This window comes from Anoplophora glabripennis, unplaced genomic scaffold (genome assembly GCF_000390285.2).
Source record: "Anoplophora glabripennis isolate ALB-LARVAE unplaced genomic scaffold, Agla_2.0 scaffold849, whole genome shotgun sequence".
Taxonomy (NCBI): domain Eukaryota; kingdom Metazoa; phylum Arthropoda; class Insecta; order Coleoptera; family Cerambycidae; genus Anoplophora; species Anoplophora glabripennis.
The window spans coordinates 1059-27814 of record NW_019416934.1 but is presented as its reverse complement, the minus strand read 5'-3'; the positions used below and the strand labels follow the sequence as shown (position 1 = coordinate 27814).

The 26756-nt window shown below is 33.2% G+C and overlaps 4 protein-coding genes across 9 annotated transcripts in view; 3 read left to right on the top strand and 1 right to left on the bottom strand.

The window, feature by feature from the left end:
• Positions 1–20925, top strand: part of LOC108913471 (S phase cyclin A-associated protein in the endoplasmic reticulum) — a 70256-nt gene extending 49331 nt beyond the window's left edge. For 2 of the 6 annotated variants that reach the window (XM_018719025.2, XM_018719024.2), the window contains exons 3-9: positions 6419–6588; positions 6651–6836; positions 9824–9970; positions 10222–10362; positions 13537–13689; positions 14357–14509; positions 17819–20925. In XM_018719025.2, the coding sequence (XP_018574541.1) occupies positions 6419–6588; positions 6651–6836; positions 9824–9970; positions 10222–10362; positions 13537–13689; positions 14357–14509; positions 17819–17893 (1025 nt within the window). In that variant the 3' untranslated portion in view covers positions 17894–20925. The remainder of the gene's footprint in view (positions 1–6418; positions 6589–6650; positions 6837–9823; positions 9971–10221; positions 10363–13536; positions 13690–14356; positions 14510–17818) is intronic. The other 4 variants (XM_018719027.2, XM_023455715.1, XM_023455716.1 and 1 more) reach the window with 4 other exon arrangements.
• Positions 20926–23033: 2108 nt separating this feature from the next.
• On the top strand, positions 23034–23561 carry LOC108913467. Its single transcript, XM_018719021.1, has one exon. It carries the CDS (start codon positions 23170–23172, stop codon positions 23425–23427), a length of 258 nt encoding a protein of 85 aa, XP_018574537.1. The 5' UTR covers positions 23034–23169; the 3' UTR covers positions 23428–23561.
• Positions 23562–23663: 102 nt separating this feature from the next.
• LOC108913466 (DNA-directed RNA polymerase II subunit RPB7) lies at positions 23664–24613 on the bottom strand. The gene is made up of 4 exons (XM_018719020.2): positions 24496–24613; positions 24330–24439; positions 23927–24275; positions 23664–23770 (listed from the first exon to the last, which is right to left on the bottom strand). The coding sequence occupies exons 1-4, from the start codon at positions 24505–24507 to the stop codon at positions 23720–23722; spliced, it is 522 nt and encodes a 173-aa protein (XP_018574536.1). The 5' UTR covers positions 24508–24613; the 3' UTR covers positions 23664–23719.
• Positions 24614–25281: 668 nt separating this feature from the next.
• Positions 25282–26239, top strand: LOC108913468 (mediator of RNA polymerase II transcription subunit 15-like). Its single transcript, XM_018719022.2, has 3 exons — positions 25282–25615; positions 25687–25826; positions 26087–26239. The coding sequence occupies exons 1-3, from the start codon at positions 25554–25556 to the stop codon at positions 26131–26133; spliced, it is 249 nt and encodes an 82-aa protein (XP_018574538.1). The 5' UTR covers positions 25282–25553; the 3' UTR covers positions 26134–26239.
• Positions 26240–26756: the final 517 nt, after the last annotated feature.

Sequence of the window (26756 nt, the reverse complement as noted above, 5' to 3'; positions counted from 1 at the left end):
AGAATCTCATAGGAATTTTTTTGTTGGGATATATATAATTATAAAAAGAAACTTCACTCCCCCTATATATAGGTAATATAACTTGCTATTATTGAACGTGTATTTAATAATGTTCTTTACATTTTCGGTCAAATACATAATTCATATCTATTTCGCCTAGTTTATTGCAAAAATCCATTGAGAGTTGCTTGGAACCGCTCCAAATATGGATTTTGTGGAAATTTCATTATTCCAGCGCATTTTTCGCAGAACCCTATCGCGTCAGACGGTCTGTGTTTTTATTTTCTTTCCGGTATTTTGACGGCACCCTATTATACTAATCGTCGCCTAACAGTGTGACCTAATGGTGAATTTCATACTCAATTATGCTCGGTACACATGTAAATGTGCATTAGCGAAATTGCTTTTCGCGCAACTTCTGAATACGCGTTCGCTAAGCGTTAAGGGGCTTGTTTGTTGACGTTATCTCCTGCTACTTACCTAATTAGAGACTTGCTTCGGTTTTTTTTATTATCTCGACACGAGCCCTTGACATTGCCTACGCCGTGGAAATCGATGTGGGTTGATTTATGACCTTTGGAATTTTTAACGGGATGGTTTTCGTATTTGAAATTTATTAATAGATGGATATTGGGTCGGGCCTTGTCGAGAGGCTGACTCATTTATGATATATTTGGCGGAGTTCATAAATTTTCTACAGCGACCTCTTAATTCTGATCACCAACAAGGTGTGGGTTATAAAACAACCCTCGAGACAGTCGAATATTTTAAATTATTCGTAGTTTATGCGAATATTTGTAGTGAAATATTCGTCATAATGCTTTAATAACTCATCTATCTATAGAGTACAAAATAGAAAGGTACAAAAGATAATCTCATACATCATCTTCAGTGTTTACCATGTGAAATATTCGTCACAATACTTTTGCATCTTATTTATAGAATACAAAATAAACAGACAGTAAAGACAGTCTCAGATATTACTGTTAATTTGATTTTTTCCAGTTGGCTTAATCGAGTATCTTAAAATATTCCAAGTTTAAGTGAATATTTGCAGTAAAATATTCATCACAATGCTTTTGCAACTCATGTAGGCATAGCGTGCGAAATAGAGATAATAAAAAAGACAATCTTAGATATTTGTGCTAACTCATGTTTTTCTGTTTCCTACATCGAATACTCGAAATTTACGCAGTTAATATTCGACATAGTGCTTTTGCGACTGATTTATAGACTATGAAATAGAAGGATAATAGAAAAGATTACTTGATTGTTTCCAATTATCTAAACCGAATGTGATAAAAATTTCAAAATTATAAATACTTACAGTGAAATATTCGTCACATTGTTTTTACGGCTCATCTATAGAGTACAAAATGAAATAATTGAAAATATATTTACAGATATTTCTGCTAACTTGATTGTTACAAGTTCACTATGCCGAATATTTTCAAATATTCGATGATTATGTGATTACTTCCGGTGAAATATTCGTCACAATGCTTTTACGACTTAGCTCGCAAAATGGAAGGATAATAAAAAAGACAATTATGCTGACTTAAAATTTTTCATTTTCCTAAATCGAATATTCTAAAATATTTGAAGATTACACAGTGAAGTATTCGACACAAAACTTTTGTGATTCATTTATAGATTACGAAATAGTAAGGTCAATTTCACACATATTTTTTGTTAACTTGACTGTCTCCAGTTTCCTAAATTGACAAATTAAAATTTTCAGTCATGCGAATACTTGCAATGAAGTATTCGTCACAGTTATTATGACTCGTATATAGAGTAAAAAACAAATATCAGGTACTTCTGCGAAGTTGATTATTCCAAGTTGCCTATACCAAATTATCGAATTATTGTTTGAATACTTCCGGTGAAATATTCGTCACAATGCTTTTGTGAGCCAATTTTACCCAGATATTTTCGTTTACTTAATTGTTTCCAGTTCTGTAAATCGAATATGTTCAAATAGTTTAAGTTTATGCGAATATTTGCAGTGAAATATTCGTCACATTGCTTTTTTTGGCTCATTTCCAGAATGCGAAGTAGAAATATATTAAAATAAAAAACAATCTCAGATAGATATTTTCGCCAACTTATTTTCTTTATAATTTTGTAAACTTAATATTTTAAAACATTCAAAGCTTATGCGAATATTTGCAATGAATATTCAGCACAATGCTTTCATAACTCATGTATGGAATTCATAGGAATAAATAGGAATATTAAAAAAATTACTCATAGATTTCTGCTTACTTATTTTTTTTCAATTGAATATTTTAGCATATTCGAAGTTTATGCGAGTATTTGCAACGAAATATTCGTCACAAATGCTTTGAGTGCTTTTAATCTCTTCGTTTCTGGAAAATATTTAATAAACATAGAGTGTACTTTCTTTTCTCCTGAAAAAAAGTATATAAAAGCGTTGCTCGGTGTAGCGGCTCACCAGACGATGCCGGGAGGTGTATTTTGACGAGACAGTAAACCCCGCATAAATAACCGACGTCGGCGGACGCGGGGCCCCGAATATTTCTCCGGGGACCTCATCAACAATTGATGGCAGCGCGGGCGGTTGCCTGGAGCCGTATCGATCCCCCTCGGGCCGGAGCCGGGAAGTCTGTGTGGAAAACACGCCGAGACGCCGCGTTACCGGCGCCTCCGCCATTACCTCGAACACGCCGCCGTGTGACGTCACCCGGCGCTCCGGGAGTGCCGCGAGGAAAGAGAAAGCGTCATCTGCTCTGCGGAACGGGCCCGTGTCAAGGGATCATGTCGGGGAGTATGAAGGAACGACGGGAGGCGGCTATTCCACCGCCCGCGACCATCTGGTTCCAGCGCGAAGGCTGTTGGGTGCGTCGTAAAAACATTACTCCAGAGTTTCCTAAATTGGTTTGGCATTTCTCTACCGATGAGAAAGTGTTATACCAACAATAGATTATTTCGCACAAGTTTTATTGAATTGTTTTCGTTAAAGTTGCTTGTTTTTCAGTTATCTATTTTTCACCCAGTAAATTGTGCAAAAAATTTTCATAATTCACTATTTTACATGATACAAGTGTAATAGAAGTTAATTCTATTTTTCTATAAATAATTTTTAAAAGGATAAAGAACTGTAACCTGGAGCAAGCCAACCATATTGAAAAGGAGTAGATTCTTCTCTGTTCTGTGGCTCTATAGGTGTGACGGGATTTTAACATTCTTAGAGAAATGTCAAAATACAGAAAATGTTAAATAACATGATATAAGTGCAATAATTAAAATATATAATAAAAATACTTAATCCTCAAAGGTTACATTTGGGGTGGGCCACATTAAATGTCACACTAGTGCGAATTGGGATTTTGGAATTGGATGTCTTGTTTAGTTGTTAACGAAAACAACGTATATGCAGGGTGAGTCATTAATAATGGTACACAGCTTAATGGCAGATTTTTAACAAAATATAGCGATTTAGCCAAATATGCCTTAGTCAATTGTTGATTCCTCTTCCTTCTACAGGGTGTTATAGTTGAAAAATTATTTCCGATTTTTTGCTATATTTTAAGTATGTATGGACCGATTGTTTTGAAAATTTGTAGTTTTACGTATTTTGAGATGGCTAATACGAATATGCACAGTGTTGGGGTCACGCCTAGGGGGTGCTAGTTATACTGTCCTATCAATCCAACTTTTTGTATTTTACCATTTTAAACAATTTTTTAACTAGAAATTATTGAATTACGTTCATTTCTAAATAAAAAGGGTATACTTGTTACAAATCGATAAACGTAGTTCAATAATATCTAGTTAAAAAATTTAAAATTGTAAAATACAAAAAGTTGGATATATTTTTACGTTAATAGAACAGTATAACTAGCGCCTGCGCCCCCTAGACGTAACCCCAACATATTCATATTTACCACCTCAAAAAATGTAGAACTAAGTTTTCAAAACTATCGATCCATACATACTTAAAATATAGCAAAAAATCAAAAATAATTTTTCAACTTTAACACCCTGTAGAAGGACGAGGAAGCAACAATTGACTAAGGCATTTTTGGCTCAATCGCTATATTTTGACGTTAACAATCTGCCATTAAGCTGTGTACCATTATTAATGACTCACCATGTGTATCAAAACGGGTCAAATTTTCTGAGGAATTGCATGATGTAATTAGTTTTGAAAAATTGTTTAATAAAAATTCGATTGAAAAAAAAACATTTTTCGAAATATGACTTTCTTTTAATTCGTATTTTTTTAAATAAATAATGGCTAGAGAAAGAGTAAAAACATGATTTTGAAGTTCAAAGTCTATATTTTTAAGAAAAAAAATCCCCATATTGATAAAATGATATCGATTTTTCCGGGTATCTCGAATATACACATACATTTTTTGAAGTTGTCATATTTAGCTCCTTTTCTGTAAATTGATGTTTATTTTGCACTCTTGTATAAAAATATTAATTTAAACAATATTATCCATAAACATTGACAAATACATGTTACAATTAAATTATTAATGAAAAAAAATTATTAACAATAGGTAACTAAATAAACAATGTTCCAGTCTATTCTACACGGAAAATGAGATAAAAAATCGGAAATTTTCATTTCAATTCACTTTATTTCTAGATTATATGATACATTTGGCCACACTACAGTCACACTAGTGCGAATTCGCACCGTTCGGACTTTTCATTCTCTCAAGTTTGGTCGACAATAACAGACTGAGGCCGGCTGTGGTACGGCTCGACTGTTTGGGCTATAGAATGAATTATCTATTAAAATTAAGACACATTGCATATGGAGGACAAGAAAACATATTGGTACTGACACCATGATTATAAAACACAAGATTGTCAAGATTCTATAGGAGGGGCTAACCAGTTCATATTTTGAAGCAAAACAGTATAATTGTCCTTTTCTTATCAACATTTAACCGTATCTGTGTAACAGAAATTCATTCATGAACTCATCATTCAGTTTGATACAGAAGAAGAAACTACAGAGTAGGTACTGAAGATTAAAATAGTACCACATTTGTTCAAGTGCCTCTGTAGATGTTTTTTATGAAATAAATAGTTTTTTAGTTACCTACTTTGGATTTATGTATTCAACTGCGCGATAAGCTCATTTTTAAATACAAAATTATTATCTACTGAAGTGAAAAGCATTGTTCCTCGAGAAATACCGTTATCAATTTACATGTACTTCCCAAAACACTCTGTGGCGTCGAAATTTCGAAATTCTTAATGACAATGCCGTCAATAATGCCTGTTTTTATTTGGGTAAATTATTTCAAAGTTTGATCATCAAAAATCTTCAGCGATATTTAAACAAATGCGATATTTTTAAATCTCAACGCCCTTTATCTCGATACTAGTGGATTTAGACCATTATTTCACCAAGGGAGCAACCTGCTGAGGCTACGATATGAACTTAGAAAACACCCTTTATATGAACAAGAGCCCTAAATGCCCCTAAAAATAATTTCCGTTGCGACGGAACAGTTCATTCTAAATAATGATGTCGTCGAGTTTGCCGTTTTTCCTCAATTTTGCCACTTCCTCTTTACACCGACTTAAATTGATGGGGTGGCTTGCGGAAAAGTTTTTATGAATGTGCCTGCAAAGTGGGAGAAGAGAACCGCCCTATAATTATGGAACATAACTGCCAACCGTGAATAATTTGTGTCGAAATGAAAATATGTAATATGTATTGTGTGTACAAAAAAAAAATACTATTCCGTAACAGTTTTTGCATGTTCTTTGGACTGCATTAAAATGTTTATTAGTCACATTGATCTACTATTAAATACATCAAGATGCATGCAAGCATTATAAAAACACTCTGTAGTACTTTAGAATTGGTAATTTTGTGCTTGTTTGTAGTATTAAGAAATTTTTCGTGGAAGTTATCAATTACATGAATATGTTTTTCCCCGAAAATAAAAAATAAGTCTTTAAAACGATATTTTTGCGCGTATAAAGGTATACCGTAGACACCCTGTATGGTAAATGTAGAAGGCAAGATTTTATTTCTTTCACAAAGTAGTTTTTTAAAGTTCTTATCTCTTCCTTTTTTTCACGACATCTTAATGTAAATTCATCAGAAATATCTGAACACCAAGAAATATTTCATTACATATAACTTTTAAGTTTGTTGTGTGGGTCTACAAATATTTGTATAAACTAATAGTGGAACGTTTTATACTTGAAAAAAGTAAAAAGGATATGCTACTGCGACCACAAGAGAACACATTTATCAGCAAAGCATTAATAATCCTACTAATCTTCGTCGTCATTATATTAATAGTTATTTTTAATTGTTTTTACGTGCAACTAATTTTACGCGGCTTGGCTTACGTGTATTTGTAGTGTAACGACATGCTTTAGCGGTATTTATACGGTCTTTTTGCCTTCGCAGCGACCGAGGTCAGGTGCCAGGAGAAGACCAGGGGCGGCCTGCGCTACGAGGTCATCCTCGGCGAGCCGGAGGTCAAGACAGCTCCTCCCAAGAAGCAGCTCTCCCCCAAAAGCAGCATGTCCGTCCAGGACATCGAAGAGAAGCTCAAGGCGGCCGAGGAACGCCGCCAGGTCCGTACTCGCAATATCTTTCGTCAAAAAATCGCAAATCACGATTTGTCCTCTTGTTACAGCAATTGGAATCCAACAAAATCGCAGCTCTATCGGCAAAAATGGTGAAGATCGAAGAAGCGTCCCGCAAGAAGGAGGAACAGACTAGTCAATTCATAGCTGCTACACGCGATGCTCTGGAACAGAAAATGGAGCTCCACACGGAGAAAAGAGAAGCTTACATCACTGACCTCAAAACCAAACTGAAGGTGAGTTTTCAGTCTGCGGTAGAATTTTTTCATTTGCCTAATTGTTCTAATAAGTCAGAAATATTTGAGAGGATGTTTATCTCCTACTATTTGTTGAATTTTCTGTAGTCAAGACGTTTCTGTTTTCCGGAGGCGTCTGACTCTTTTGGGACCAAGGTGATGACTAAGGTGAATTTGATATTGTGATAATTCCTTGATTTAACATTTGGTTATTTACTTCCTCTTGATTTTGTGTATATCGGTTTTGTAAAAGCTGTTTTACATTGACAATTTATTCATCAATAAATTGACGAAGTTCTTCATGAATTAATTCATGAATTTATTGGTAAACAGTGTGGTTTTACACTGCTACAGACTTTGTCAAGTTTTTTGACGCATGAATCAGTTCTACCAACGAATCAAAGAAGCAAATAAATTTCAAAGATGTCACCTTTCCACTCATAAGTGTAGTGATACAACAGCGGTACCGTTTTGACACATGTTATATAAATCTTAGTGTTTGTAAGTAACAAATCAGTAAACATAATGGAACACTAGTACGACGCCACATAATTGTTTACATATTCCAATAACATAACCTCATTACTGATCTGAGGCTGGAAATCTGTTGGGTTGGTACTTCCGAACTTCACGAAGAAATTGACGAAAATTAGAACATGCTCTAATTCGTCAAGAACTTGATGAATAAATTCATGAAGTTATTTGACAGCAGATTTGGTGCATTACACTTGTCCAATTTCTTGATGAAGCGACTTAATTGATCAATCAATGTAAAACAGCTATAATACATGTATCAATATTTAATTTAGTTTGTGAAGGTTAAATTATTTCCCAAATAAAATCTAATCAGAGAATTTTAAGGCGGCACAAACTTCATAGATCAGTATCGGTGAATCTACTCAGGTGAACATAGAATTGAAAATTCGTTCACATAATTTAAGAACATTGAATATACAGTCTAGAAAGTGTCGGTGTTAAAAATGGTTGCAAAGAAAATTGCGCTTGCTGGCGTTCGTATTACGTGTGAATATTTAAAAAAACTTAATCAGAAATAGGAAAAAAAGAAATCTCATTTTTGCTGAGTCAGATCATGGGTCTTAAAACGGAAATATGAGAGTGTTTCAGTAAAACTATTAGCGGATGCCTATAAAAACCATGGCTGAAAAAAGAAATTTGTAGAACTTCTACACAAAATGTCACCCCAGTAAAAAATATTCTTTATTGAAGGACGCTCTTCCAGCAAGACTCAAATTACAAGTAGTTTTAAGATATTTAGCCACAGGAGATTCGTTTCCATCTCTGAGTGCATGATACAGGTTGCGCAAAAAAAATATTACACAAAAATTTAACCTCAAAAACACGCATAATATCATTTAAATGTGACTGAACACTTGTTCTCTGTTCAATTTAATTGAATCAGTCCTATCGATTAACGAAAAGTAGAAATGTCTCACTTTTATTGAATAGGGGGCATTCTAGGCCAAATCGACCACTTTTAATCCTGACCCCTTTCGATTTAGCTGAAACTTTTTTTATTGTTTTCTACCCCATTGAAAACCTCTTGAGAATTTTTTCAAATTTTTTCACCCACCAAAAAAAATGAATTTTTGAAAAAAATAGTTCTTTTTTTTAAATAATCGTAACTTTTTAAAAAATTGAGTTATCGGGACGTTTTTTTCTCAAAATTTTTGTTTTTAAATGTATTTTATGAAAAAAATAAATCAAAATTATCTGGACCTATCAGTTTTTTTTTCAATTTTCGAAAAAAACGAAAATTTCTCGATGTTTACCATTTTTGAAAATTTTTTCTTATAAAAAATTTTGACATTTTTTATAAATCCAAATTTTTTCGGTGGTGTCTTCATTTTTAAGTTCTTTTTATTGATTGAAAAAAAAAAATTCAAATTTAGCTTTCACATTTTGAAAATTTTTGAAAATGTATATAGAATCCCAACATTGAAAAAATTTATTCTATGCAGCAGATTGATGACAATTTCAAAAAATCAAAAGAGGATGGTTTCAAAATGATTTATTTGAGTTCAATTGTGTTGCATGTCTTTTTTAAAACCCACTGTTTGTCCAAAAATGGACCAAAATAACAACTTTTTTTTTCATTTTCTTTGTTTTTCGATGTAATTTCCAAAAAAAAAAAAACTTATTCAAAACGATAATCTATTTTTTCTTAACTTTTTAAATAAAAATCGAATTTTTTTCATGTTTACCATTTACAAATATTTTTTTTATATATATTTTTTTCAATTTTGGGAAAAAACTGAAAAAATTTGAGGATTTATAAAAAATGTCAGTTTTTTATAAGAAAAAAAAAATAAAAAAATAAAAAATGGTGATCGAGAAATTTTGTTTTTTTTTTCGAAAATTGAAAAAAAACAGTGGAGATAGGTCCAGATAATTTTGATTTATTTTTTTTTTCAAAAAATACATTTAACGACTAAAAATTTTGAAAAAATAACGTCCCAACAACTCAAATTTTGAAAAACTTTTTTTGGGTTGGGAGAAAAAATTTAAAAAAATTCTGTGGTTTTCAATGGAGTAGAAAACAATAAAAAAGTTTCAGCCACATCGAAAGGTGTCAGGGTTAAAAGTGGTCGATTTGGCGTGGAATGCCCCATTATTATTAAGCAATAGTGTTGAACGGATATTTACATGAATCCATTTTATTTCAACGGCATAGATTCTACAATTCTGATCAATGAAGTTCACTAATGAGAACCCGCCTTTAGATAGAGTTGTGCAATCAAACCTCTTTCTTTGCTATTTCAGCGATCTAGAAATTGTTTTTAATAAAGTAATTAATTGTTTAATAGTTTTTGTATTGCATTTGCATTAATTACAATTATCTTTTCTCACTGATTTCAATGATAGTATCCTGACTACGTAGCACATCATCAATGTTTGTTAAATTACTGGAAAATTGTTACACACATTAACTTGTGTCAAGACATAGAATACAGTAAGGACCTTTTTAGGATCATATTGAAAATGTGGAGAAAACTCGTCTGACTCTCGAACAGCAAACTGACGAAGTGAGGTCCGCCATCGAAGAGAAACTGAAAAGTGCTTCTCAGCAGCGCGACGACAACATCAAGAAGATGCTGGACCGCCTCAAGGAACATGTAAGTTGCAATTCAGTAAGAGACGAGGTAAAACGAACTTGTCGGTGTTTAGATTTTCATCGATCCAAAACTGCATAAGTATGTCGAATTGCCGCTTCCATAGTTATTATTCTATTCCATCCAATTAAGACTTTGGCGAAATGAGACATGCTTGTAGTTTTTTTATTTTTATCTTTATCTTATTTTGCACCTCCATCATCATCGTTTCATTTCTCACCGATGCTTGCATGTTTATGTGCCTCATCAAACAGGAAGAGCAGGTCCAGAAGGTCAGGGTACAGAACACCGCCAAATATCAACAGCTGGAGGCCACCATCCAGGAAAAGCTGGGTCAGGCCCAGACCAGGAAAGAGCAACTGGAACAAGAGCAGAAGGAGAAGCTGAGGAATTACGTGAGTCTCTTTTAATATTTTTTTTCTGTTGGCGATGCTGTAGTTGCGAGCGACTAACATACTTGTTGCTAGCGTTTAACGTGCATCATCCATTTGGACATATAATCGTAACCCCCCTCCTCCCTTTCATACAGTGTATATTACACAGGTCAACATTTGATCTAGGGACAATTGTCAGAAGTGACTAAGGCAGGGATGCACAGACTTATAGGGAACAGGGGCCACTCGGGAAAAATATAAGCCAAGGACGGGCCACTACAAACAATATTTATTAACACAAAATTTTTTATTTTTAAATAGTATGAAATACAATGATAAAAATAAAATAACCTTCAAAAATGTTTGTTGTAATAATTATGTAATCATTACAATGTAATATTTCATGTTTTATTATTTTGATGCATGACATTGCATTGAACTAACAAGTTTTTTTATATTTGGCTCCACATTACTTGTAGCCACACGTATAATTGCTTCCAAATTTTCATTTGCCAGACGGTTTCGGTTTTTCGTTTTGTTAAGTTTCATCACTGAAAACGTTTGTTCACAAATATACGTCGATCCAAATAAGCTTGCGCATTTCAATGCATTTATTCGCAACTCTTTATAAGCGTTTTTATCAACGCAACGGTAGAAGTTGAGTAAATTACCTTCATTAAATTTGTTTCTTAAATTATCATCATTTTGCATGTCTATTAATTCCAGCTGCATTAATTCCGGCGCATTTTCGGGTGAAATGTTGAAAGGATTGCTGAAAATGTCCAATAGCGGTTTAACTTTTTTGAAGTCTACAAAACGATTTTCAAAAGCTTGTATCAAAATATCAATTTTTTCAACATGAGCGAAATTGACGTCAGTTTTATTGAACTTCTCCATAATTTTTTTGTAGTTCGGAAAATGGCCGTAATTGGCTGAATTGATTTGTGTCCTGAAAAGACTCAATTTGCATTGAAAGGACGAAACATGAGAGTATAGCTGCGAAATCAATTGATCTTTGCCTTGGAGTCGCGTATTTAAGACATTCAAGTGATTTGTGATGTCTACAAGAAACGCTAAGTCACACAGCCAATCAGGGTTGTCGAGTTCGGGGACGTCGTTTTTCTTTTCCGCCAGAAATAGTTGGATTTCTTCAATCAAGTTAAGAAATCGCTGTAGTGTCAACCCACGACTTAGCCACCTTACTTCAGTGTAAAACAGGAGATCACCATATTCGCTTTCAATATCCTCGAGAAATTGTTTGAATTGTCGGTGATTGAGACCTCGTGATTTTATAAAGTTTACGGTAGGTACTACAACTTTCATAACATTTTCAAATCCCAATAATTTTGAACAGAGGGCCTCTTGATGTATAATACAATGAAACTGCATTAATTCCTTGGTATTTATGTTTTTAGTTTGTAAATATGTTTTTAACAGAGTTACTATCCCAGATGTACTTCCAACCATTGAAGGTGCTCCGTCAGTTGTAATTCCAGATATTTTCGTTAAATCCAAATCCATTATAGAACATTTTTCTAGAAGAGCTTTGAGCATGTCACTTCCCCTGGTTTGACTTGTCAAAGAACTCATACCAATCAGTTCTTCACTCACTTCAAAATTTTGCGTTACACCTCGTAAAAATATTAATAGTTGAGCAGTTGAACTTATATCTGTAGATTCGTCGAGCGCTATAGAAAAATACTCAAAACTTCTCGATTTCGTAGCTAATTGCTCTTCTATATTATCTGCTAATGCGGTAATTCTTCTTTGAACAGTCATCCGATTTAACTGAATTTTTTCAAACTTCTTTACATTTTCCGGACAAATTTTTTTTGCGGCGATATCCAAACATTGCTTAACAAACTCACCATCTTTAAAAGGCCGACAAGTTTTCGCTATTATTCGAGATATTTCAAAGCTAACTTCAGTGGCTGTTTCAGCATCTTGAATTGGTTTTGTAAACATAGATTGCTGGCCTATTAGTTCCCGTTGTAAAGTGGAAATTCTTTGCGTTCGATTTTCGCCAGTTAATTTGGTAAAAGTTGGATGCTGGGTTTCATAGTGCCTTTTCACATTATATTCCTTCGGAATAGAAACACTACTCTTGCATATTAAACAGACAATTTTGTTATGCGATGAAATAAAAAAGTATTTTTCGGTCCAAATATCATGAAACTGTCGATTTTCATCTTCAACCTTACGACTACGTTTCTTACTGGGGCCTGGTTTATCCATATCAAAATTAATATTATATGTTACAGTCGGTAAAAGCCAAGTTCGAACGACGAAATATTTACTCGTCACAGATTACAGTTCTCAAACAGTATAACGTTCGCTTATCCGTAGTCAAAACTTAACTGCCCCGGTAGCCGGCGATGCGTCGTATTTATACGAGTTACCAAACATCGAGAACCATCCACTTTGTTCGGGGATCGACGTGTTTCGCGAATCTGTAATCTAGTTGATGCGACAGATTTCTAGTCTCGTAATAATATGCTTGGACCGGAGCGCGGCGAGTAGAATACTTTTAAAATTCGTTGGCGGGCCGCATAAACATCGACAGCGGGCCGCATGCGGCCCGCGGGCCGCGGTATGTGCATCCCTGGACTAAGGTATATAGGGGTTTTTTGGGTCGCTGATCACGAATCATCCATCCATCACATCAGGTTCAAGGCGATTTGAAGGTCAAATCAAGAAATGACCTCCAAAAAATCTGAAAAAATTTCATGCTTATGTTTTAAAGGTCACTGAACCCAAATCCGAGGTTTGTTTACCCTACGATACACCCTAGAGGTCATTCATGAAGTATTTGATTGACCTCTAGGGTGTATGGTAGGGGTAAACAAACCTCAGACTCGGGTTCAGTGACCTCTAAAACATAAGCCTGCATTTTTTCTGATTTTTTGGGGGTCATTTTTTTATTTGACCTTCAAATCACCTTGAACATGATGTAATGGAGTTTAACCGACACTGGATTCGTGATCAGCGACCCAAAAAAAAACCATATACTACAATGGTCACTTATGACGATTGTCCCTAGATCAAATGTTGACCTGTGTTATTTGTCCTTCCCATCGATGCTGATTTCTCTGAACATCGGTAAAGAAGTACGCACTATCTAAAATAATCCACCGTCCCAGTCATCTCCGCTTGTAGAGGATCACTTAGCATGCTTCTTTTTTGTTTTTTAACTAGAATAACCGGCCATTAGAAGTAAAGCAGTCCGTCGAGTCTACTGTGGAGGTGCGTAAGACTGAGGTTGCGGCTCTTGTCGAGAATAAACTCACTATCGCCGAGCAAAAGAGAGAGCAGGAGATCAAAAAAAAGCTAGAGATTGCCAAGAAACACGTAAATATCACCAATATTATTTTACTAAGAATGAAATATTCCAGTTTTTTTTACAGTTTGCACTTTTTTTATATGTTTAGCGTAGTAACGATTCGTTTTATGTTTTTCAGTTTTTCACCCAATAAATTGACCAAGAAATTGGCCAAGTTATTTTCATACATAATATGCACAAACATTTTGGTTAATTTACTAGGTTCAATAAATTGGCCAAGAAATTGGAGACATTAGAACTGATTTCAATTTATTGGTCAATTTTGTTGATTTTTAATGATATTCATTCAATAATTACGTTCACTTGAGTTACATATACGTGTTTGTTCTTGATTTTTTATTGGCATCAATTATGTTCATTATGATTAGCTGTTTGCTGTTATCATGATTGATTTTTATTTTAAAAGTTAGTTGCTTTAAACTTGACCAATAAATTGGTCAATAAACATGACATTTCACAAATATTGTGAATTTTTCGACTAATTTCGTGAACACTTTATGTTTTTTTAAATTAGTCCAGATTAGTCATAAAAATTTTTTTTTTTTTGTACTTTCAATAACATTTTTCCATGCCGATTTGAAATTCACTTGCGCGTTGGAATATTTGCCCGTTCTGTGTATACACACACAAGGTTTCGTTGGCACTCTTTCATCATAATTCTTTTGCCACATTTAGAACGAGCATATGGTAGAAGTCAAGCAATCCATAGAAACGACGGAGGAGAACCGTAAGACTGAAAAAGTTATTAAATTAGAGACTAAGCTTACCGCAGCCGAGCAAAAGAGGGAGCAGGAGCTGCAGCGTAAATTAGAAAAGATTAAGGAGAATGTATGTATCCCGCTACCTACTTTATTTTTCGCTTTCACACTTAACACACTTACGTTGCGTAGCAGCTGGCTTTTGCGTACGAGCTAATATATTTGTTGTATTATTTTTAAATAGATTCTCTAAACATTAAATTTTAATTAGGATGTCATAAATTTGCATAGTTAGATGTTTTTGCGATTCTTCTATAAGTGAGTTATAATTTCTTACGTAGCACAACAAAATAGATGAACAGTGACTCTCTCAAAATTATAACTTTTGTTTCAGGAAACTTTCAAATACACTTTTTTTTATTTATCAAACAACTCAGTACTTCTGCAAATATTTTGTTATACAGGGTGTAACTTTGAATGGGGGCCATATTTATACGGAGACTACCTTTGGAGGGTTTAAAAGCACATATAAGTTTGTTATCTCAAATTATGTGGTAAAAACTGATTTTTTTGACCTTTTTTGAAAATTTTTGTACCCCACCACTGGAGAGGTTAGTGTAAACTCGAATAACTGCACTCACCACGAGCGCATATTCATTTGAGAGCTGTGGCATACATTGTTGTCAAATCTCACCTTTTTTAACTGGTATATGTTTTTTATAGCACACAGAAATTTGACAATGAAGACACACAAACACACGTTAGCTTCATTAAACGCTAAAATAAATAACTTACACTATATCAGACGTTTCGCTAAGTACCATTTTCAATTTTGCTATGAAATAAAAGGCAGTACAAATTCTATTTATATTCCAGTAAAAACTAATACTTCGTGCAGAATGTTGCGAAATTACTTTATTACACATCTACAAACGGATAAATTGAAAACTAAACTGAGATTTGGCCATTTTTTCTTGCCAAATGGCCATATGTTTGTTACCTGCCCGATTATCATATCACATCAGGTGGATTGATATTATGTACAACAAAATATTTCAAAGGAATTTTGCCATTTTTCTAATGCATGCAGATCCGTCAATTTTCATCATATCAAGACAACTTTTTTTTCAATTTGTAGGTAAATATCTGTGCTTTAAGAAAAAATCTATGTGAAATTGATGCGATTTGATACTACATCTCCATGTCCTGATAAAGCCCAAGCATTTCTTTCTTAAAATATTTGATTGCTTGACACATTACCTGGATCGCCCCGATTTTTTTTCGAAAATAATACATGGACCATAAAGTTTACTTTCTAATAAGCAATTTGAAAAAAAAATGTAAGTCTATGATTTTATTTGAGTTATGCCATTTTGAAGTTATTCGTACATTTTTAACGAATACCGCCAGTTTCAACATTACGCGATACATACCGCAAGGAGGTTACCGGTTTGACTTTACGCATCATTCTAGTCCTAAAAAGCCCATACCCTATTTGATGCAGGGTAATACACACCCATGTTACAAGGGTAACTCGTGACTACTTGAAAGTAGACAATATAGACTGCCTCATCCAGCTAACAACCCAGACCTCAATCTCATTGAGCATCTATGGGTATGATGGGTAGGAGATTACGTAACTTGGAGAGGCTTCCTGCTAACCTCCAAAGGTTTGGAATCAGAAAATACTGTGACAGTGTTGAGCTATGGTGTCCCTAATTTGACACATGGTTAATATAATCGGCCCCTTTCAGGGCCAAAATGATGCGCAAAGTCCAACCAATAACCTTGTCACGACATGTGTCGGGTAATGCTGATGCGTGCGGTATTCCTTAAAAACATACGAATAACTTCAAAATGTCATAACTCGGTTAAAAACAATAACTGTAGAGACTTGATGTTGAGATCTGGGTTAACACGTCAAACAATCAAATTTTTTAAGAAAAAAATCCTTGCGCTTTGTCAGAACATGGAGATGCAGCATTGACTCGCATACATTTTGTATATACATATATTTTTTTTAAAGTACAGGTAATTACCTACAAAATAAAAAAAAAATCGTCTTGATACAATGAAAACTGATGGGAGCTATGCGCGTTAGAAAAATGGCATAATTTTCAATGAAAAATTTTGTTGCAATAATTTCGTTGCGAGGTGTTGTTCACCTAAATAAAGTCAGTGTCAGAGGTTGTTGAGACTAAGATTAACAGACTATACACACTGTTTTTAGGAAAAAAAAAAGTAAAAAAATATTTTTTATAAAAAAATTTTTAATATTTCAAATTTACATTTTATAAGAGCAAAATTGATTATTTTAAAACTGTGTTATTTACATTAGCAACTTATGTCTATCCACGTATCAATATTTGTAAATATTTTTAAAATCATGAAAAACACAAATTTTTGGACACTTGAAATTTTTTTTAAAGTTTGACGTTTTGTTCACATTAGGTACCTTTACGTTTGCATTATTTCCTCTAGGACTGAAACGCCCCGTTCCAGTAAAAACGGCAAGCGTGCCAATGTAAAGTCTAATTAGTTGCTTGGTTCTAGTACGTCTTCAATCCTGCAGACTTTTCACCCGTAGTTATTCCTTTAGTTGCGTTTTACTTTTTACCAGTGATAAACCTGAGCGAATCAAGACATAAAGAAGTATAACAAATTAAAGTGTTAAGTTTTGTCTTGCTTAAGAGTTGGCAAAACCAAATCCAACAAAATCTGAAATGAGTCGGCATCCATTCTCAAATAGTCTCGGGATAAAATTGTCACGTAATTTATGTATTAATGGGATATGCCCACATTTATATCGTTTTTACCCAACACATTCTTTTTCGATTGTTATTTGACATATTTAGACACGAATAAGCATAAGGCCACTTTTAATTTGCCTTTTTTAATTACTTTCTCCATTTTAAGCAAAACCGTACTAAAAACTGTTGAAACTCTCAAAACTCCACGAGCCACATTTATTGCACAGGAAAGTGTGCGGTTTCGCATTTAGACTACTAGTCTTTTCGTCTTACGTGGCATGGTATAGGTTAAAATCACGTGATCGAAGTGTTACTATTTTTAGGCACCACTTAATGTTAGCACACGCGAAAGCACGCGTGACTGGATTGGGGCGTTCTAGTCCTAGAGGAATGAATGCAAATGTAAAGGTCAAAAACATCTGTTTTTACAAAATTTACAGCTTCTCTCTCTGTCACTAAGTTTCGTACAGTTTGTTTAAAAAGGTAACAACTGGCAACACTGATAAGCGTACACGTACAACTGTGTTTGGGATTTGCCCAGTGGTTGCGTAGACAAGAGTTTAAGTGCAGAAAAATGTGTTTCAGGTTAGTATTCTGGGGAACACGTCCTAGTACCCTTTAAAAATTGGCCTCCACTTAAAGTTGCATCCTATACCTATCCCTTGGATTTATGACTGTTTGCCTTTTAGGAGAAGCGTGCCGAGGCGGTCCGTCAGAACAAGGCGAACATCATCGCCAACAAAATGGCTCCATCGTCTGGTTAAAAGTTGAACACGTAGTTCCATTTTTACATGTAATAATATCATCTGCTTCTATTAAACTGTCTTGAGACTTTAACACTCAAGATTTTGATATATCAACTGAGAAGACCTATCGGTAGCCATTTCTCTTCTCAAAAGTATTGCTTTTAGACTGAAGGAATTTTGTGATTATTTCGTTTTTTAATACTTATATTTTTTACTCTTACTTTAGCCGTATTTTTATATTGTATTTGCCAAACTAAAGGTGTACCTTTTAATTGCCCTGAGTTTCTCTTTTGTGTAAAAAGTTTTTAAATCTATCGTTTAGTTTTTTAGTTTGTAAGGAGAAAAGTTAACTTTAAAATAGTAAATATACAAAGTGTTTAAACATGACCAGCTAGCTTTAGCCGAGTGTGGACTAAGTAATAAAAGTAAAGCTTTAACCTGATTTGCGCACTTTTTCACGTAGCTAGGTATTTACAAAAATATAAAGAAATTATTTTTTAACGATCTACAAACTCACTTTCAGGTAAGATCAGTTAACAAAGAGCCCGAGTCGCGCCGATGTAATCAAACTGTTCTAGATGTTCCCGCATGAGCAAACTTACGCTTGGCGCTCCTTTGTTACTTACTTGGAAGTGAAACGAATTAGATAGGAATTACACAAATTAAATCAAAGTCACTTACGACCCGCCCGGGGGGGCGTTTTCTTGACGGAATCGCTCCCGGGCGGCGTCGAAAACTGCACTCTGTAAATTCGTTCGATATTGATTGCTCTGGAACATTTTTTGTAAGAGAAAAAAAGTGTAATCGTGTAATGTTTATATCAATGAAACAACCGCCTAGTGCTGCCTTTTTGTATAAATGTTGGGACGACTGATAATATGGATTTGTGCTTCTGCTATGGAACAAATTTTGGGAAATTTCGTTTAAGGGTGGGAGCGCTCTCGACGGTACAAATATTAGTTGATGAACACACACACACTGCAAAATTGTCACTCCTAATTATTTTAGTTAACAATAAAATTACCAAACTCATTCGTTACCCGGACAGGTTTTTATTCTTCATCTAATTGGTAATTATGACTGTAAATTTACATTAAATGTAAATTGACAGTTGCTTAACGTCAATTTACGTTAAATGTAATCTGTCCAATAATTATTTTAATTAGCAAAAAATTACCAAACTCAATTCCTTTTCCGAACCGGATTTTTTCTTTTCTATGTAATTGGCAATCGTGACTGTAAATTTACATTAAACGTAAATCACAATTATTGAGTGTCAATTTACATTAAATGTAATCTGTCCACTATTTATTTCAGTTAACAAAAAATTACCAAATTATTTGTTTCCCAGACAGGTTTTTATTCTCCAAGTAATTGTCAATTTTGACTGTAAATTTACATTAAATGTAAATCGACACTTGCTAGACGTCAATTTACGTTAAATGTAATCTGTCCATTAGTTATTTTAATTAGCAAAGAATTACCAAATTCATAATTCCTTTTCCGGATCGTTTTTTTCTTTTCCATGTAATTGGCAACCGTGACTGTAAATTTACATGAAACGTAAATCACAATTATTACGTGTCAATTTACATTAAATGTAATCTGACCACTAATTATTTTAGATAACAAAAAATTACCAAATTCATAATTCCTTTTCCGAACTGGTTTCTTTTCCATGTAATTGACAATCGTGACTGTAAATTTACATTAAACATAAATCACAATTACTAAGTGTCAATATTTTAGTCAACAAAAAATTGCCAAAATCATAATTTGTTTCCCGGACAAGTTTTTATTCTCCAAGTAATTGGCAATTTTGACTGTAAATTTACATTAAATGTAAATCGACACTTACCAAACGTCAATTTACGTTAAATGTAATATGTCCATCAGTTATTTTAATTAGCAAAAAATTACCAAATTCATATTTCCTTTTCCGAACCGGTTTTTTCATTTTCCATGTAATTGGCAATTGCGACTGTAAATTTACATTAAACGTAAGTCACAATTACTAAGTGTCAATTTACATTAAATGTAGTAATTATTTTATTTAACAAAAAATTACCAAATGTGTTCATAATTCATAATGTTTTCCGGACAGGTTTTTATTTTCCAAGTAATTGGCAATTTTGACTGTAAATTTACATTGACTGTACATCGACAGTTACTAAACATCAATTTACGTTAAATGTAATCTGTCCATTGATTATTTTAATTAAAAAATTACCAAATTCGTAATACCTTTTCTGAACGGGTTTTTTATTTTTCATGTAATTGGCAAATGTAACAATAAATTTACATTTAATGTAATCTGTCCACTAATTATTTTAGTTAATAAGACCAAAATCATAATTTCTTTCCCGAACAGATTTTCATTTTCCCTATAATTAATAAGTATGACTGTAAATTTACATTGTCCAAATTGTGCTAAAGGTCAATTTACATTAAATGTAAACCGACATTTGCTAAATGTAAATTTACAAGTATAAGTGTAAATTTGGTTTTAAAGAGTCAGTTGTGTATCTTAATCGAACTAGTTTAAATTGGCAACTAGGGGTGTTACAAATTAAAAAAATACATACGGCGATAGGGAATTTTGTTTGTTTCGAAGTGCTTTTTGTCGAGACTGTTTAAGACCATATCAAACATCAGATACTTCCGAATTGGGCCGCTTTTGAACGAAACTCTCCCAGAATTAATCCACTAGCTTCTGTGATGAGTTGTTTTCTTTGAGAATAAATTTATAGCAAAAGATAAAAGTTATTTAGCTAATAATATGTAAGGATGTAGTGTTACTGTGTAGTGTTCACCCAGTTTATAATGTTTCATACGCTTTGACATATAAAAGTATTATTACTTGTTTAGGGTAAGTCAATATCTTGAGTTGTGGCATAACACTTTCATTGTCGTTCATTCTAACGTTGCGTTTTAATAAAATTAGGTTAAGGTGTTGTTCATAATTAAGTTTTACGTTTACTTTTAAGGTTTAACTAATAATATTGTTTCCGTTCCTACTAATGTTGCTTAATAAAAGTTCAGTAAAATTATTTCGGTTGATTTTCCAAATACCTTCCGTTCCTACTCGTACTCCTTGGCGGAAACTTTGGATTCTTGGAAATTTGACTACATTTGGATTGAAACTATAAGATGAAAAGGTAAGTGTACGTTTGTCAACTGGTTCAATTATTATATAAACCCATGTGAATAAATAATTATTGTAAATTTACAGTTTCATGGAAATTTTTGAAATTCTAATTATTGCAACGTCTTTATTTTTTGAGGAGGCCAAATTCTAATTTAATTTCCATATTGAAGTAGTCAATATTAAAAAATAAAATATTTTCCCTATAATAAAATTCTAATTGATTTATCAGAAAGATATTTCCTAATTTTTTATATTTTTGGTGCAAAAGTGTTTAACAGGTGTATTACAAAAAAATTGAAAAAAATTGAGATTTTATTTTTAAATATACGGAAATCTAAATTTACTGAAAATAAATTATAATACAATTAGATTTTAGCCAAATATTCCACAAATTTTTTCAGAATACATACAGGGAGTCACGTTTAAATGTGATGTAAGCGCCTGTAACACCTTTATTTTTTGGCCGATTTCAAAATTATTTTTTGAAATGTAGGGTAAAAAAACTAATTGTGATACTGCTGTTTTTATTAATGCAATACACTGCCAACTAGAACGTGTTTTTTTGTCGTCCAAACGGCTAATTGGTATTAGCGATTTTTTTCCAAAAAACATTACGTATTATTATTTAACATTCCTTAAAACGTCATCACAAAGTTTCATCAAATTCGATACATCTTCAGGCGAGCACTCCATGTTATCGCGTTTAATTGTGATACAAACTTGTAACTTTTATTTTTTGGCCGATTTCAAAATTTTTATTTAGAATGTAGGGTAAAAAAAACTGTGATCTGCTGTTTTTATTAATGCAATATACACCCAACTTCATCATTGAGAGCTTGTCTGAAGACATATCGAATTTGATGAAACTTTACGATAAGACGTTTTAAGGGATGCTGAATGAGAATACGTAATCTGTTTATTGGAAAAAAAATCGCTAATACCAATTAGCTGTTTTGACGTCAAAAAAACGTGTCCTAGTTGGTCGTGTCTTGCATTAATAAAAACAGCAGTATCACAGTTAGATAATTTTTTTACCCTACATTAAAAAAAAAATTTTTAACGTACCTACATATCTTCATGTACAGAGATTCACGATTGGCAACGACGTTTGCATAAAAATAATTATAAAAGCTCGTCAAAACTAACTTCCATTTATTTGCGAAATAAATAATTAGGCAAAATTAAATCAAAATCTCCAAAGTCGTTCTTGAAATTAAATGAAGTGTCAGGGCACAAATTTTGAAACAATCTAGATTCCACTATAGTCACTCGAATATGGCTATTATGGTCCCTAAAAGTAGTTATTTACTAAGGTTTGGAGACTTTCAGCCAACGTGAGTCAAGTAACAATAATTAATTTGTCGACCTGTGCCTGTGCAACTTAAACGACGAATTTTAAAATACTCGATCTTATGAAGACTAGTATTTCATTTTGTATTGGCAAGAACAACGAACGGCGCGACATCTCTGAAATTGATTTAAAATCACTAATACTAATAGGAGTAATAGGATTTAACTTTTGGAGCTACTGACCATGGAGGCTTTCGTTTTGGCTAAAATAGTACCTATTAGCAACTAATATCAGTTCAGAGTAACTCTAAGTTGCTATTAGCTACTATTTTTGCCAAATCGAAAGGCCCTCATATGCTGCTGACAGCCTAGATTTTTTTTATGTTTATGTCTGGGTCAATAAACACAGCTAATGTGAGCAATTTTGTTATTTGTAAGACAGTCATTTTTTAGTTGGCAAGGATTTTATAAAATCCTTGGTACTGGATATTGAATGTATTATCCTTGGATACTGGTAAGGTAAGCAGAGAGCTTCACGATCGACACCCAAATCAAATTTGACAAATTGTTTTCATATTGGCAACCCTAAAATAGTTCTTTATAATTTGTGTTCCTTGAATTTCAAAATTTTTATAAACATTACTAGATGTTCTGTGTCTGTATTCTGATAAATTATCTATGCTCTGTAGGTCCATTTGTGCAATAAACGAACTATTTTGAGAATTGTGTTGGCAATACGTGTTACATAAAAATAAATACATATAAAAAAAATTTAACCTAATTACAAACTAATCAAAATCAGACTTTTTGTGCTTGTGTTCTTGGTTGTTTCATTAAAAACCAGTTTAAATTCGCGATGTTTAAATCCAACATTACAAGAATGCTGTCACTAACTCCAAAATTAAGGGCAAGATTAATAAAATTCAGATATGGTCCAGCAAGAGATCAACAAACCTCATCAGCTGCTACTCCAGCTTCAGCTGGATCTATTCAGCATCACCAAAACCAACAGCCAGGAGAAGCATTATGGGATTTCCAAATCCCATCGAGGTGGAAAAGACGGCCTTTGACTGAAGAAGAAATAGCGGTCATTAATAACGGAGGACCTCTATAGTGTCTCAGGTTTATCATTGTAGTGAAACCAACCAACAACATTAGATACTGTTTTAGATTTCAAAAGCAGTGCTAAAAGTAGTTTTTATGAATATTTATATTAAAATCATCAAGTAAAGGTAATCGTTATTTTGATGATTTTTATTTCATTTTTTAAAATGCGGATTATAAGTAGAAATATGAAAAAGTGAGTATCTAACGACTTTATATAACCTACTTAATGGTAATAGTAAAAAATACAAATCAAATTATTTATTTTCTTAATATAATATAAAATGTACATATAAAAAAACTTAATTACTTATTAAACCTAAATAGTCATCCATAAGGGTCCCAATAGCAAACTGAAATAGAAATATGAGAAATTTAATAAAACAAAGAATAATGAATCTTATAATAAAGGTTTTCACAAAGATGGGAAAAAATCAATTACGAACAAATATATTACCAAACTACTGCAAATAATAGTTTAATGTTAAAAATATATAAAATATACTTACAATGCCAGAAGCATCCACTCTTGTTCCCACGATTTTTAATCTTATTTCTCCTTCTGCATGAATAACAACATCCTCATCTTTCGTTTTGTAACATTGGGGGTTTACATTGGGACAAAATTCCATCTCTGCAGGTATTGAATGGTGGGATATAAAACAAGATAAAGGCCCAATTTCAGCAAACATTCCTACTTTATTAACCTGCCTTACTACAGCATCCAACACTTCCCCTTTAAATGGTCGGAAAACTATAGCTTTATATTTTACTGGATATACAACAAAGCCTTGACCAGGCAGTATTAGGCCTGCTCCAATACTATCGATTGTAGTAACAGCAATAACAAATCCATATCTTAAAAAAAGTAAAGTATATTTTGCAAAAGTCTACTAAGAAATTAAACCTTACTTTCCAGTACAAGTTCCTTCTACTTCCGTATACAACTTAGTTTTGACCTTTTCTAGAAGTTGAGGTCCAAAATATTGAGGGTGTAACAAAATTTCATGTTCTAAAGATATCTGAAACGGAAAATAAGATTTATAAATAAAAAGATACACCTCAGTAACACACTTACATGGTAAAACATTATTCAATATATTAACATCAATATATATGAAAATTTTTTACTTGAACACAAAATTTTGTAGGTTATGTTCAACGTTTTGTACTGAACTTTAGAAATTGTTGGTAGCGTTTAGCGTTGGTGTTTGGTGCATTATATATTTTAGTATTGGTAATATTGGTATACTTGATGGATTGTTTTTTAATCTGATATCTGATCGGATTTACAGTACACTAATTAAATTAGTTGACTGTGATTGGATTAACGAAAATCTGTTATTCTAAAAATATTCTGACCTGACTTGTAATTAGTCAATTAGGTAAAATCAACTGAGCTTTCACGTAAATAAAACAAAGCAATTTTCTGTGCTACGCGCCATTATTCCATGGCGAGAAATTTGCCTCAATGATTTTAGATCGAGGGGGATTATGCCTCTTTATCCTGCCTCTTCTTATGTAGGCCTGGACAGCCTTCGTAGGTGGGCCTCATCCATCGTCTACCCCGACCGCAAATGTGGCCGGTGTAGACGCTTTGTGGGACCTCCTTTTGTCCTGGCTGGGCCCCGCCGGCTAGGGCCCTTTCTTCTGGCGCTCTTGCTTCGCCGGCTCGTCTGTGTAAACCTCGGGGGTGGTGTCATGTTTATGTGTGGTATGGTTGGGCAGGGTAGTGCGGCTATGCAGCCTGGGATGCACTTTGCTAAGGCAGCTCCTTGGCTAGCGAGGGATGGAAGGGGCAAGGAGGGTATGGGGGGTACAAATTACGGAATAGTTGTTTCTTGTTTCTTTGGTTTCCGGAATGTGTGCCACGAAACAATCAAAACATGTAATATTGTAAAAGCACATAAGTTATGTGGTAATAGAACCTGTGCTTATGGGTTGGGTGCCTGTTGGGTGTGGCTGTTGTACTTTATAGAGCAAGGAAATTGCACATAATTTCGTGAAATATAAAATTAAAATTAAACGAAGTGTTCTCCAAATAGAAAATTAGTTATTATTCTTTGTCAAGATATTGTTTTTTTTTTCTAAACATACTGATCCCTAAATTATATTTTGTTTTGTAATATTTCTAAAATGACAGTTAACTCTGATTCTTGGAGATCCAAAACATTTAGGCAATGTGTTGTTAACAAAATGTTAGTAAGAATTAATTAAAATACTTATTTAATTATTGAAATTGGTTGGTCATTATATCACTATTTTTTAGAGAAGAAGCAATTCGTCAGTCTGGAATGAACATATCAAGAAACAGTATCGAAATGGAGAATCATGTATTTCAGAAAGCGAAAAATAAAGAAGAGTATCTTGGATTTGCTGCAAGGCTTATTCTACATGTTCGTGAAATGAGTAGGTTTTTGGTTTTTATATTCACCATTTGATGATAAAGAATCCCAATCTGCCATAAGCTGTGATGCGGAAACTTTTTTTTTTATTTAAATACAAACACAAATTCAACTTGAGTTTATAAATGAACTTTTTAAAATTTCATTTACAATTTATATTGACGGGAAAAAAATATGATAAAATAGAAGACGGATTTAATTTGGATATGTGAAAAGGTATTTGCTTTGACATTCAAAACGAATATTTCAAAATATTGTTTTCAGGTTACAAGATAGAAAACATCCAAGACTTGCAAAAGTTGCATCTCTGAAAGTGCTTTTTGGGGAAGAATTAAAGGAACCTAAATTAATGTGAAATTTTATATTGCAAGTTATTCTGTATTTTTATTAAAGTAAAATAAATATTTGATACATGTTTTCACTTTATTTGTTTGCAAAATGCAGAATATTGTTCATTTCAGAACCATCAATGGTCTACAAAGTTTGGCTCCTAAGTGGAGTTGTCACTATAAACATGGTAATTAGTATCATGGAGACGATCTCCTTGATTAGTATGTTCAAGTTGTTATGTGATTTGAAAGCTTGTCGCGAGGTTTATTCCTAATTGGGATTTTTATTTTAAGGGAGAAGTTAAGAAAATTATTTAAAAAATATATTTTAAGGCTATAAACAGCATACAATTTTACTTTCAGGTGAAAATGTTTTTGAATTTAGTGCCCTTCGCTACCAATTAGCTGTTTTGACGTCAAAAAACCGTGTCCTAGTTGGCCGTGTCTTGCATTAAAAAGTCACTTATTCTAAAAATATTCTGACTTCTGATGTCTATTATACTCCGCGGTTGAAATTATAAAGAGTGACTAAGACATAATATAAAAACACTATTACCATAATGCGTATAAAATATAAAATGATTTTTATACGGTTCAATATTATT

Coding starts and splice junctions, on each gene's coding strand:
- LOC108913467 (XM_018719021.1), top strand. CDS start 23,170: ATGTTTAAATCCAACATTACAAGAATGCTGTCACTAACTCCAAAATTA.
- LOC108913466 (XM_018719020.2), bottom strand. Junction 24,276..24,329: donor GAAGGAACTTGTACTGGAAA/GTAAGGTTTAAT, acceptor ACTTTTTTTAAG/ATATGGATTTGTTATTGCTG. Junction 23,771..23,926: donor GAGTGGATGCTTCTGGCATT/GTAAGTATATTT, acceptor TTTCTATTTCAG/TTTGCTATTGGGACCCTTAT.
- LOC108913468 (XM_018719022.2), top strand. CDS start 25,554: ATGACAGTTAACTCTGATTCTTGGAGATCCAAAACATTTAGGCAATGT. Junction 25,616..25,686: donor CAATGTGTTGTTAACAAAAT/GTTAGTAAGAAT, acceptor ACTATTTTTTAG/AGAAGAAGCAATTCGTCAGT. Junction 25,827..26,086: donor TCTACATGTTCGTGAAATGA/GTAGGTTTTTGG, acceptor TATTGTTTTCAG/GTTACAAGATAGAAAACATC.